The sequence below is a fragment of the Glycine max genome, chromosome 19 (genome assembly GCF_000004515.6).
Source record: "Glycine max cultivar Williams 82 chromosome 19, Glycine_max_v4.0, whole genome shotgun sequence".
Classification (NCBI taxonomy): domain Eukaryota; kingdom Viridiplantae; phylum Streptophyta; class Magnoliopsida; order Fabales; family Fabaceae; genus Glycine; species Glycine max.
In genome coordinates this window covers 8364924-8379475 of record NC_038255.2, presented here as the reverse complement: position 1 = coordinate 8379475, position 14552 = coordinate 8364924, and the positions used below count along the sequence as shown (strand labels likewise).

General features: G+C 29.9%; 1 protein-coding gene across 4 annotated transcripts; it reads right to left on the bottom strand.

Moving 5' to 3' along the window:
• Positions 1–1012: 1012 nt before the first annotated feature.
• Positions 1013–6438, bottom strand: LOC100819098 (E3 ubiquitin-protein ligase RGLG2). Of its 4 annotated transcripts, XM_006603919.4 has the most exons (13): positions 6281–6430; positions 5458–5544; positions 4968–5297; positions 3995–4079; positions 3756–3896; positions 3550–3663; positions 3348–3445; positions 2767–2846; positions 2584–2689; positions 2350–2477; positions 1966–2248; positions 1302–1358; positions 1013–1209 (listed from the first exon to the last, which is right to left on the bottom strand). In XM_006603919.4, the coding sequence occupies exons 3-13, from the start codon at positions 5283–5285 to the stop codon at positions 1129–1131; spliced, it is 1491 nt and encodes a 496-aa protein (XP_006603982.1). In that variant the 5' UTR covers positions 5286–5297; positions 5458–5544; positions 6281–6430; the 3' UTR covers positions 1013–1128. The 4 variants fall into 4 exon arrangements, with proteins under 4 accessions (XP_006603982.1, XP_006603981.1, XP_040868853.1 ...); XM_006603918.3 differs by lacking the exon at positions 5458–5544 and having other exon boundaries at positions 6281–6438; XM_041012919.1 differs by lacking the exon at positions 5458–5544 and having other exon boundaries at positions 4968–5457; positions 6281–6405.
• Between the last annotated feature and the right edge of the window lie 8114 nt (positions 6439–14552).

Below are 14552 nucleotides of genomic sequence, written 5' to 3'. Positions count from 1 at the left end.
GTGAATTTTTAAAGGTGAAAGATAGAATGTCTTAATTAAAAAATAAAGAATTAAAATCTCGAACTTTTTAAAAGTAGGAGATGTAATATCTCAATTAAAAAATAAGGGACTAAAATCATAAATTTGAAAAGATAGAGGGATAAAAATTACATTTTAACTTTCATTTATTAATATTTTGTTTATAATTCAAAAACAAAAATTCCCTTTCAATTTTCCGTGCATCTATCCAGTTTTTGCTAAAGATTGGTTGATTAGAGTGAAAGTAGTTAAAACATTGTACACGTGCTGTGGTTAATAATTTTAATTGTTAAACCCAAATGAAGTTTACCAAGCCAAGAAAGTTATTCCTGTGGCGAAAAGCGAAAATTCATGTGATGGTAGTTGTAGGAGAAGAGTAAGCTTGGTTTGATCTGAAAGTCTTTGTTAAACCATATGAATCTAGTTTAATTATTATTTTTATTTTTTTGTTTTGGATCAAAAATCACATGCATCTTTTCAACTCAGGGATAATTGAACACAAATTCTCATACTAAATAAATCATTCTCATTTATCTTAACATAACAAAATTTTATTTTATCCCATTACGCCAACTTTTTTTATTAACCGGTCAATTTAATTTACGTTCATAAGTTTGAGTCCAACCAAACTATTCAAAACCGATAACCATTGGTTCAAGCGTCAGATTTCATGGTAGGAACCCGCAGGTCTAAGAAAGATTGCTTGACTTGTGGTTCTCCCTGCTGTGTTCGTATAGGTATAACTTTAGGATTTGTTATTTATGATAAGAATTAGTTGACTACATGTGCTGAAATATTGCTTTTCTTTCACCAATTTACTCTGGATACTAAAATGGTCGAATTAACATTTTCTTTTTGTTTGGACAACCCAAGAAACAAACCAAACAAATTCTTGTTCACATTTGTTCGGTTGGGGTTTGAAGAATTTTTTTACAAGTCCAAACCAAATAAAACCAAATAATTTAATTGGTTTGGATATTTTTTTGTTGTACCATTTTTCATCAATAGACACAGCTGATCTAACGTTTGTATACAACCAGAGAAGGTTAAAAAAATCAAAGAATTTTAGCTTACACAACAAAATAATTAATTCACAACGGAAGAGGCCGCCTAGTAAAGCTTAATTCTGGTGTTAATGGGGCTTCTACAGATGGGACACGACTGAAGATCTTGTCCACATTCACAACATGTCTGTCATGTAACAAAAACAAAGAGGTCATAAGCACTCCCTTATTTGATCTTTCCTTAAAAAATATGGGACGAAATTGAAAATATTGTTTTACCTGATGTCCACATCCGAAGGCCATGTCTTTTGAATTGGTCAGACATATGGGGCAAAGCTGCAAAAGACCAATTCGATTTGTTAATAAGTTCATAGAAAATCATAGCAAATCCAATCCTAATATTGTACATATAAAATTCAAAGCGACAAGAAGAAAATAAAATTGTACAACTACAACCTGGATTCATGACAGGCACCATTTCAGTCACTGGACATAGAATAAAGAAGGGCACGATGAAAATATGCAACAAAATTAAGCAGGTAATTGATGCCACTAATCTCTCCCCATAGACCAGGTAGAATCTGTTACACGAGTAATCTATTTTCTCGACTAAGGCATGTATGTAAAGATAATGCCAAGTAGAAGCTAAAATTGGAACAAGATAAGGAAAAAGAAACAATATGTATATTCATCTAATTTCGAGCAATGCCCTATTACATTTGTATTTGCTCCAAAAAAGACCTTATCAAGAAATATGACACATAGGAGTTGTAAGGTTGGTTTGGTGGTAAGAAGAGAAGGAAGGGTAGGAAAGGTCATGGGTTCGATTCCTCTAGCTAACAAAAAACTAAAACAATTAACAACTAACATTTACCGATTAAAAAAAAAAAAAAACATGACACAGATTTCTATCAGAAGTACTTTGTACTTTGTGGGGTTGTACCTGATTGTCATATGAGGAACTTGGGGCAGGAGGAGCTGTGCCAACAGGGTCCGTGTTGTCATAATAAGAAGGGGCACTCTGCTCAAAGCTAGCAGCATGAGAAGGTTTTGAACTGCTAAAAGATGCTGAACCATAAGGTTTTGGGGCATCAAAGGATGCTGAACCATAGGGTTTTGAAGCGCCAAAAGATGCTGAACCATAAGGTTTTGAAATGCCCATAGATGCTGAACCATATGATGGTGTTGGGAGAGCAACTCTCTGAGGAGCATTTGCATTTCGACCACTATTTAATAGTTATAAACACAAAGAGCATCCAAAATTTTGTCAGAAATTGAACTGAAGTCTTTTTTTAGGGGGAAAAATGGTAAAGAACTGAAAAATTACCCCAAGAGATTAAGCTCTATTGTTGCCTTATACTGAGAAGGAATTTCCATCAGTGCTGCAAGCGCAAATGCTGCCTCTTTTCGAGAAGGAGGAATATTCTTTGACATAATTTCTGTGAAATTCACAAACTAAAGAAGCACAAAGAAACCCACAATAATTCAGTCAATCAATTCCCACTAATTAGAACATTTTAACAGGTATTAATCAACATTATGTTTTCTCCTCATCAATTACCTGAAAATTATCAAAGACCCGGGCTGGGATATTGTCATCAAACTCCTTCATCATGTCCCAAGGACCATCTCCAACACCAACCAATATGATTGAAAGAGGAAATTTACTGTGACAAAGCAGGTATATAAGAAAAGATATTTGAATAGAAAAAACATTGTTGAACAAAACCTACAGGATAATCACCTGGCCTCAACAATGGCATCCACAGTGCTCTGCTCCTGTGGACTTAGTCTCCCATGCTCAGTGTCAATACTTCTTGTTACCTGCACATATATCATGCAGGTTGGCTTATACTAAGAAAAGTATCATTGTAGCAATAGAAAGTTGGACAAACTACTTTAAATTGCATTGTAGCAAACGTGACTTTAACTACATGAAATTACAGGAAGAGTGGAGCTTTATATATGCCAAATATATATTTCCTGTCCATTTAAAGTCTGATGTTTTGAAAGTAAATTAAGTCCAGAAAAGATCAGTCCCAACAAATAACAAACAAATTATCAAGAGAGACATGAAGCAGAGTATTATTTGTTAAGTTTTGGTTGATTTTTGGATTCTTAGTCCCAACTACTTTTGTCTCTGAAATAATAGAAGCAGGAATGAAGGAAAAAGCTAGATACAATTCAGTTTTGTAAGCCAAGTTATTTCCTGAGCTAAATCCAGAAAATTGAAAAGATGAAAGGTAAATGGAGACATCATCACAAAGATCTGAAAAATTGCTTAATTTAAGACAACTCAATACATTCTGAATATAAATAGAATACCTGGCCGTCCGCAACTATCACCAAAACATGGTACTGGCCTCCAGTCTGCTCAACTATTGTCATGGCCATTTCAACGATTGGTGCAAATGAAGTAGGACCTGGGATAAAACCATCAGTCAAAATTAGCTCTGCATTACAATATCTACAACAGAAATAATAATAATTTACAAAAGAAGAACAAGACAAGTAGTAGAAATATAACCTGCAAGTCGAATAATAGGAACAATTTCCCTATACCGACTCAACACTTCTTCAAATCCATTGCAAATTCGTTCATCTGGATAGAAACTAAAGACATCTTGATCATGTGTTGATGCTGCCATGATATCACAGTAATGCCCATTACCACATTTAAAAAACAAACAAAACTTCTATAAAAAAATAAGTTGAGAACTTTGAGAAAGCTACCATCCCCAAATCCAAAACAAGGAATCAAGTTATCCTCATCAAATGCAGCCAAGGTCTTCCCAATAATTGATATTGCTTGTTCATAGGGGTTTGGACCATTCCCAATGTGATGCAAACTTTTTCTGTTAAATGAATGCTTTCCTGAAAGCAGCACCAAGTTCAGCATATATTTCTCAGCAACACACTGCATAAATTGTACTTTTATCTATAGAGCAAAATGAATATTTATAGGGCCTAACCTGTCCACTCATTGCTCTTAGTGAAATCAATACCAAGAATAAGATTTGAAGACTCAAGGCCTGCACGTGCAAGAGCCTCAGTCACCTGTAATGACAAATGTGAGAATGTAAAAATTAAAATGATGACAAAGCATCAACAAATTTCCTAAACTAAAAAGATGAATAAGAAGGACCATCAGTGACAGAAATATGCAAAATGCAAGACAATATTATAATCAGCTAAGTCAAGGCTGATCACATGAAAATACACTTAAAAGTGTTATATACTCACTTATAGCTCCAAATTCATCAGAAAAATATAACATGCAGAGTCTTTCTCTTTCACTTGAGTGAATTCAATTTTTCATAGTTAAATGACCAAATATGGAAGCAAGATGACCTGGCAGCCATTCACTGGTAATTTTATGAGCTAGCACAAGGTGAGCTGCTTTAAAATTTCCGGTCCTGATTCTTGAGATTTTAATGAATCTTTCTCAAGAAAAGATCATCAACCTCAAAATTCAATATAACATTCAATTGCAATTGCACTGCATTGTGACTATTATTTTCTTCTAGAATATCAAATTATAAATAAGTGGAAATAAAATTTTCCCACTTTCAAAGGTGACAACAAAACTTTCCTGTGATAATTATTTTGTAAAGTTTAAGTTACTAAACTTTTCTGTGGTAATTAACTGTAAACAAATTATTCCTAAAAATCTCATTCCTAACAATCTCACTCTCGGGAAAGTAATTTAATTCAAAATGAAAGATTCCCAATACCAAATGCCAAAATCTATTTTTTTTTAAAATTAAACACTTTGGATTCTTAACTGCCAAATTATTTTTCTTATAAAAATAAAACTACATAAAACAAAGCCAAATGAAGAAAAGCATTTCAATTCCCAGACAGATAAAATAACCATGGCTTAATCCCATGACAAGCTAAAGTTAAACACAACAGTACATCACCTACAACCAAAGCATCTCTTACCTCATCTATGGAGTTGTAGTTATCTGTGATTCTCGAGTATTTCCTGTCTAACCGCTTCTCATTTCTGTGGCCGGCCACTCTGCCGCTAGCATGAGGCTGAGGTTCATTGCCATAGTTTGGCGGCGGCGGCGGCGGTTGGGCATAATACGGCTGCTGTGTAGGATAAGAAGGCTGTTGTGGCTCATACGCGTAACCCCCGTGACCATAACCTGATTGGGGGTCAGGATATGAACCCCAAGAAGACGCAGAGGAACTTGAACGCACAGATGAATTCTGCCTCCAATTGTTATTATCCTCCTTAGAATTGTTACCCCCCATCAACTCAATTCTCTAAAACACCAAAAAAAATAACAATAAATAATAGCAAAAACTCCCAACCCCACTTATCTCCTTAAACGAAATCGAGCAGAAAACAATCCAAAATCAAAAGCACAACAAATAACAAGAACTCCAAATCCAATTCCAGATACTATATAGCGTGTTTCCAAACCTGTTGAGAAGTAAGAAATCACGTCAGGGATGTGAAAGTTACAACTACCAGCTTCTTAGCTGACGCGAAAAACCACGTCTGGGGTATCTGGAATGTGGAACCAAACACGCTAATAATAAATAATGCCAAAACTCTCAAACCCCACTTTCTCCTTAACAAAACTGAGCAGAACACAATCCAAAATCCAGAATTTCAAAACCAAACAAACAAACAGTATAAGAACTCCAAAGCCAATTTCAGGTGCTATATATAAATGTAAACAAAGAACTCTTCTGGAACGTTGAATACTTGAATCTTCAAAATTTCGCAGCAAATGCTCAATTCAAGAGACAAGGACCAATTTATTAAAAAAAGAAAAACACCAATCGACTCAAAGAAACAAAGGCTTATTAAGTAACCCTGTAACCGCCGCCATGTGTCTTCAAACATATTCAACACACGGCATCTCGGTTTGGTTCCACACCGAACGCAATAATAATAATAACAATAACGTGACAAAATCTCGCTGAACGATAAATGGAAAGTGAGAAATTAAAAACAAAAAAAAAAAGAAATTGCCAGAAATATCAATTCAATTTCTACACGAACTCTCACTGTCGTCGTGCATGCATATCAATTAACACGCACGCTCAGTGGCCACAATAGATTGCGGAAACCTTACACTAACTCATGAATATCCGAAAATAAGAAACGTAGGTTGTAAATTGTAATTTGTGAAAATCGTTAAATGAAACGAAACGACAATGACGACGACGACGACGACGAAGAAGAAGAAGAAGAAGAAGAATGGAGTTTGAGTGAGAAGTGGTGGTTGTGGAGATACCTGGATCTGAACGGCGATGGAACATGACGTTCGGAATATTCTGGAATCGGTGTTGAGAGAGAGAGAGAGAGGATGTTCAAATAATAATCAACTCTTGGTGAACGCTAAAAGGTGGATACTGGAGGAGACAACACTTTCTCTCTGGTTTTTATTATTATTATTATTATTATTTTTGTTTTAGTTTTTTAATTCTTGTTTTCTAGCGTTGAAGATGAAGCTTGCAGAATATGATTTACATGGAGTAAACATAGTTAATTTGAAGTAAAAAAATTAATGAATAATGAATGAAGCATGTGGTTAATATTAATTATTTCTAAAGCACGGCTAATTAATTTTTTTTTCAAGAGAGCACGGTCCTCTTTCATCAATTAGGTGGGAGACTAATCTTTCTTTTAACACATAAGTATAGATCGTTAATGAAATTTTGCGCACAATGATGATATATGAGAATATACCTAAAAAATTGAAAAATTAATTTATTAAATCATAAGTGTTTGATAAAATTAATTATGAAAATAGATAAAAATATAAAATAACATTTAAAAAAGATAATAAAAAAATTAAATAAATATTTTTAGGAAAAAAAAGAAATAACAAATAAAGAATTGAAGTTAACATTAAAAAAATGTTATTTCAAGTTTTAAAAAATACTAAAAGTTATTAAACAAATTGTTTATAAAAAAAAAGTTCTACTAATAAAAAATACTAAAAATTAACTTAAATAATTTGTTCAAAATCTCCCGCTAAATTAATTATCTCTCAAGTGTCAATGCATTAAAACTTTACACAAGTGCATCAATCCGTTAAATATCTCAGTCATTTATTTTATGATATTAAATTAAAAAATAATTATTCACTGAAATAATTTTATATTATTATTTAATTATAATTTATTATTAATATAAATTTTAAAATAATTTTATTGTAAAATATTTACATTGCTCTTTTGTTCTAAAATTAATTATTACTATTAAGCATTTTAATAACTTGGTAACTTCATTGCATAACTATAATTACATTATATTATAATTATATACTCTTAATCTATTAATCATGTATCATATAATCTAATTGAATTAGTTGAAAAGAGTGCGTTATACTTATTTTTTATTTCTAGAAATAAAAAAAATAAAAAATTACTGTTAATTTCTTATCCTATTTATAAGATCATCCTTTTTATAATACTTTAATATGAACGAAAAAAGTATATAATTATAATTATATACTCTTTTCCTTGTTTATATTATTCAATTAAAATAATAATAATAATTTACATGATATTTCTATAATATTAATGGAGTTAATTTAAATATATTCACTCTTATTCAATCATATATTTTTGTGTATAATTAATTTTTTAACATTTATAATAATTATTTTATGAATTACTAGAGAAAAGGAAACACAAACAATAATTTATAGAAGTAATTATAGAGATAAAATATAACACAAAATGCATACACAAAAATCTGATATCCACTTTATACATAGTTATAAATATCTAGTAACATAATTGTATTATGTTGTAAAAGAAACATTATTTTAAACGATATATACCCAATTAATGGCCTCAATTTTGCCCACTAAAAAAATACATTTAGAAGGAAAAAAAAACATGGAATGATTCACGTGTCATTATTGTAACTAAATGGTCATTAAAGTCTTGATTGAATTCTTATTGAAGAGAACTTGTGATTGATCGTAAGGAAAGGGATTAGTCCCACTCAAGTCTTTGTTTTGAGTTCTTTTTTAAAGAGGTGGTTCTTCAAGTAATATTTTTTTTTTTTGGTTTGTTTCTTCAAGTAATAAATATTAACTTCTCTGAAGAATATTTTTAAAAAAAAATGCGTCTGAATTTTTTCTATTTTTCACAGATATATTTTACATGAATTAAACTGAATTTTTTAATATGTGATTGACATTATTAATTTGAACTTTATATAATCATTTTAGATAAATATATTTTACACTACTATTTAATCACAAATCAATTTATATAATAAATTTAATGATTTTAGATATAATTATTCTAAAAATTATATGAAAAGAATTTTGTTTGCTTAAGTAAAATTACATTTATAGTGTATGTCTACTAAATTCAAATAAAAATAACTCCTTTTAAAAATGAATTAGAACTTAGAAGGTTGAATTATTCTAAAAGTAAAAGGTTGAATTATTCTAAAAATAAACTTAAATAAGAGTTTAATTATCATACATCTACAATATAAAATAATTTCTCAATCATTTTTTTTATAATAGTCACACTAAAGTTTAAATCAATAATTTTATATATATTATTCTAAAATCTCATTAGACCAATCTTATAGTCATTTAATTATAAAATTATTGATGGTATGATTTTTAAATAAGTTATTATAAAAATTAATTAATTTATCTTATAAGTTATTTTATATTTTAGTGTATAATTTTTTCTTTTAAATAAATAGATATTTTTGCGTTTACTTTTATAACAAGTAATCAATTTGCTTTTAAAAAGACTTTGTCTAGGCACTATATTTGATTATTGACATTGCAAAACGATTGGGTTTAGTCATTAGTGGATGGGCACGAATCATGCGTGACAGAGTGGAAAGCAAATGATGATTGCCACGAGGTTCTTGTCATTTGATAATTGTTGCTTGCACAGAAAGCGTGGTCGTTTTTCATGTCACTTTCCCGCAAAACCCGCAGACATATAATATAAGCATTATCTTCAAAATAGGTCTCATATCAAGAAAAATATGTTCGAGTCTTCATTTGTTTTCTGGGAGTGAAGTATTTTTATCTGTCTGTTACATAAAATACTTCTTAAATTAATGGTTTAGATTTTCTTTTAACCATCTAATATGATAGAAAGAAACATAAATTAAGAAAATGAAAGATATTAATAAATTGTTGAGAATAACGAGATGTTTAAATATTGTTGCTTATATATTAATATTTACATACCTATACACTGAAATTGTGTGTGAGATATCTTTCTATTGAGATGATCTTGGAGGGCGTAAATTAGGTGTATAAAAACCATATATTATTTACAAAATAGTATATATTTAGAGAGAGAGTTTTTATTTTGATGTCATTTTTCTTTTGTGAATGAAAGAGGCGATGTCCCAAGGGAAAAATTAATAACAACGCAACAAAGATTACATCCATTAAAATATTTGAAATAAAATGAGGAATAATCTCAAAGATTCTGAGTTGATTTATTAGATTATTTTAATATAATATTAGTTGATGTAATTATAGAATGAGTTTAATGGAAATATATCTAATATGATGACTGTTAAATTTAAATGTATTAAAGTTATCGGGATTATTTTAGTTTTAGTAAAATTAATTCTCTCTGTTCTCATTTCATTAAGGGTAATATTAACATTAAAAAAAATGAATTTGAAAAGGAAGTTAGAAAGTAAGTTATCAGAAAATTTGTTTATAAAATGAATAATTTCTCTTTCATTTATCAAGTTTTTATTTTCACTTTGTCTCACTTTAAGATAATTTTGTGAGAATTCTAACAAACCAAAAATAACAAAAAAGGTTTTTACACCATCCTAGAGATCAAGGAAAGGAAGTCAAGATAAGGAAGAAATATAAATTAAAAAATTCTAAAATGCATTATGGATCAGGTATAGGTTCTGTAAATTTCTTATTGAAATTATAAAATATTATAGTAGTGAGAAATATATTATCTAAGATCCCTAAAATATAATTTTCTTGTATGATGAACTCAAATAAATTACACATAATTAAAATTTTCTAATAATTGATATCAAAGAATAGTTAGGGATAATATATTTTTCCATTAAAGATCTTTCACTCTGTTTCTGTTTTCCTCTTCTGAAACGAAAAGTGCAATAGATGTAAAGGAAAATGTCTTGCGCTACACATAAAGGAAAAGTAATATTTCATTTTGATCGACGATGCAATATCTCATTCTTTGCATATGTTATGCATAATATATGTCAATTTGGAGATTACATGACAATTGGTTTTCATTTATGGCCCGTACGTTGAATATAGTATAAGGACAAGTTATTTGTTCATTTGTTTATGGCTTGCATTTTTCTTATGTAATGCGTATGAATTTTTTTTTTCTTTTTTCTTTTTCAATTGACACAAAAATGACAGTCGCATATATATATTTGCATGACATGTTATTGCTTATTGAATGATATATATGTGGTATTGGTAATTGAAACCTTAAAGTCATTGCATATGTATTATATGCTTCTATCTAAAATGGAAGACTATTGTAATTATAATTCTTTTATATCTCTTGTATATGATAGAAATTTATGTACATGGATTTTGCACCTGGGTGTTGCATTTGAAAGTCAATTGCAAAATTATTTTTGCAGAAAAAGATATTTTTGGAATTATACATTAAAATGAGATTTGTTAATCACCAAAGTGGTTAAATCTACGAGGTTGATAATTCCAGGTTACTTGATCAATTGAGATAATGATGCTGTGAAATTATCGTGTTTGGGTTTATTAAAATTATTAGTTATAAAGCATATATGACTTACCCAAAGGTGAATTGTTGCTTATGATTAATGACTAAAGATTTATTCTCATGCTTGTGGAGTGTGTGTATCCAAAGATAACATGCATGCCAAGAATAATATGGTTTATTGTCCATTAAAGTATATTTTTTTGACATAATTATTGATATGGATATGTGTTTATTTATCACCCCAAGGTGAACTTAGATGCATGATTAAAGTTAATGTAGTTTGAATCCATTAAATTTTCTCAAAGCATTAATGTTTGTGAGTTTGTTTGAATGTATATAGCTATGCCTAATATGTTTGCTTTGGGTAACCTAATGATCAAGTTCAATGGGTTGAACTATGCCGATTGGTCTGAAACGATCTAGTTTCAACTGGGTGTAGTGGACTTGGACCTAGCATTGGTTATTGATGAAAACCATCTAATCTTTACAGAGACCAGTACTGATGCTGACAAGTCTCTCTATGAGGCTTAGGAGTTGTCTAACAGATTGTCTTTGAAATGAGGAACAATCTCAAAGATTCTGAGTTGGCTTATTAGATTATTTTAATATAATATTGGTTGATGTAATTATAAAATGAGTTTAATGGAAATATATCTAATATGATGTCTTTTTAACTTAAATTTATTAAAGTTATTAGGATTATTTTAGTTTTAGTAAAATTAATTCTCTTTGTTCTCACTTCATTAAGGGTAATAATGACTTTAAAAAAATAGATTTGAAAAGGAAGTTACAGGGTAAGTTATCAGAAAATTTGTTTACAAAATAGATCATTTCTCTTTCTTTTATCAAGTTTTCATTTTCACTTTGTCTCACTTCAAGAGAATTTTGTGAGAACTCTAACAAACCAAGAATAACAAAAAAGGTTTTTACACCATCCTAAAGACCAAGGAAAGGAAGTTAAGATAAGGAAGAAATACCAATTAAAAAATTTTAAAATGCATTATGGATGAGTATAGGTTCTCTAAATCTCTTATTGAAATTACAAAATATTATAGTAGTGAGAAATATGTTATCTAAGATCCTTAAAATGTAATTTTTTTGTATCATGAACTCAAATAAATTACACATAAGTAAAATTTTCTAATAATTAGTATCAAAGTATGGTTAAGGATAATATATTTTTCCATTAAAGATCTTTCACTCTGTTTCTGTTTTCCTCTTCTGAAACAAAAAGTGCAATAGATGTAAAGGAAAATGTCTTGCGCTACACATAAAGGAAAAGTAATATTTCATTTTGATCGACGATGCAATATCTCATTCTTTGCATATGTTATGCATAATATATGTCAATTTGGAGATTACATGACAATTGGTTTTCATTTATGGCCAGTACGTTGAATATAGTATAAGGACAAGTTATTTGTGTTAGACCTTGTGGCCTCAATAATCTTAAGAGGGATAGGCTTAGAATGCAGAAGAAGCAACAACAATCAATTTAATAATGTTCTATAAACATGCAAGGCAAAATTGATTGCATAACATAAATGAGATAAGAGAAGAGAGAATGCAAACACAGTTTTATACTGGTTCGGCCACAACCCGTGCCTACATCCAGTACTCAAGCAACCCACTTGAGATTTCCACTATCTTTGTAAAATCCATTACAAAGTCTGAACCACACAGGGACAACCCATCCCTTGTGTTCAGGAATCCTTTACAACAAGAGACTCACAGTCTCTTAACCAATCTCATTGAATAAGAAGAATGGAAGAAGAATTCTCTCTTCAAGAGAAGAATATTACAATGAAGATCATGTAAGAATCCTTATAGATTTTGCAAGTGTTTGATCAAGGATTTCTTGAGAGAGCATTTGACAATGAAGTTCTTTTGGAATCTCTCTCATTGTCTTTTGAGAGGATAAGACATTTTTTCCAAGCAAAACTCTCTGCATAAAATTCGTGCCCAAGTCACCTATTTATAGGCCTTTGATGGCCATTCACAAATCTAATGAAAAGATGTGACTGTTGGCAGATTTTCTAAAAACTTTCCACTGGTAATCGATTACAATGTTTGTGTAATCGATTACACAGTTATAATTTGAATTCCCAACGTTCAGAGTCTCTGGTAATCGATTACATATGATGTGTAATCGATTACACACTTTCATGTGCCTTGGTAATCGATTACATGTATTGGTAATCGATTACATGTGCCTTGGATGACTTGAAATCTCTACATTTTGAGGCAAGGCTTGATCTTGAAGAAATATTGAATCAAGGCTTTGTTTGTTGAAAAAATCTTGTATTAATCTTGAAGCAAAATGAGCCTTGTTTGATTCTTCTTTTGACATCATCAAAATTATGTATACATACATTCACATTCTCCCCCTTTTTGATGATGACAAACATGTGATTTCTTCTCAACACCATCAAAGCTTGCATGATTTACATTCTCCCCCTTTCTCAAGCAAATTCTTAATTCTTCTTGACATCGTCTATGAGACAATAGGTTTACATATGAAAAAATATCTATTTGCATATAGTTTACTCCCCCTTGGTTTTACAATGATTGCTTATATGAGACAATTGAAGATTTCATATTTTTCATATATAAAAAGTTGTCTCATAAAACAATAGATAATTTTTCTTACTATTTTATCTTTTATCTTTCTCTCCCCCTTTGTCAACATAAAAAACAAATCATGAATAGAAAGGAGAAAGATGTTACCACTTGTTGCAATGTATGAGAATAAGTGATACCAAAAGACATTAAAACAATTAATCAAGCAAAAACAAGTACAATAACACATCAATCAAACACAATCAATCATCAAATATTTCAAATCAAATTAATTAAACAATCAACTAACTATACACAATAATTTCTATTATTAAAAAAAAATTCAAAATTCAAAATTCAAAATTCAAATTTCAAATTTCAAATTTCAAATTTCAAATTTTTAAAATTTAAATTTTTAAATTTTAAATTTTAAATTCCAACTTCCAATTTCAACTTTTAGTAACTTCCCCTTCCAACTTCCAACCTCCACTTTCAACTTTCAACTTCCAATAACTTTCATTTCCAACTTCCAACTTCCAATAACTTCCACTTCCAACTTCCAACTTCCAACTTCCATTTTTAACTTTCAACTTCCAATAACTACTTCCAACTTCCAACTTCCAAATTTTAATTTTCAATTTTCAAATTTAACTTTTCAAATTTCAATTTTCAATTTCAAATTTCAAATTTCAATTTCAAAATTTCTTTTTCTAAATTTGAAATAGTTTTCTTAAAACATGAAAATAATTTGAAAAGTTTAATAGATTCTTTAAAAACAATCAAAAACTTAATCAGGTACAAACATCAAAGACAATCAAACACACAATCAAAAATACAATCAATCAATCATCAAACACAGTCAATCAAATTCAATCACAATCATCAAGGACAGTCTAAACTCAAGTAGAAAACAAGCATCAAAAGTAATCAATCAAAGACAAGTGACCTGTTGATATCATTTGATATTACTTGTTGCGGTTGTTGATCAAGTGGCCTTTGTTTGTTGTCTCCATAAATCGCATATTCACTTTTCTTGGGGAGAAATGTGGCTTTCGTTTGTTGTCTTCATAAATCACATATTCATTTATCTTGGAGAGAAATATGAATAAACTTTGATGCATGCCATGTGTTTGGAGAAATTGCTATCAATGTATCGACTTTGCTCTTCTCCATTTTCATAGTCTTTCATCATGATACCCAGACTTATGATATTCTTCTTTGAATCACTTGAATAATTTATGACATTATCTTCCC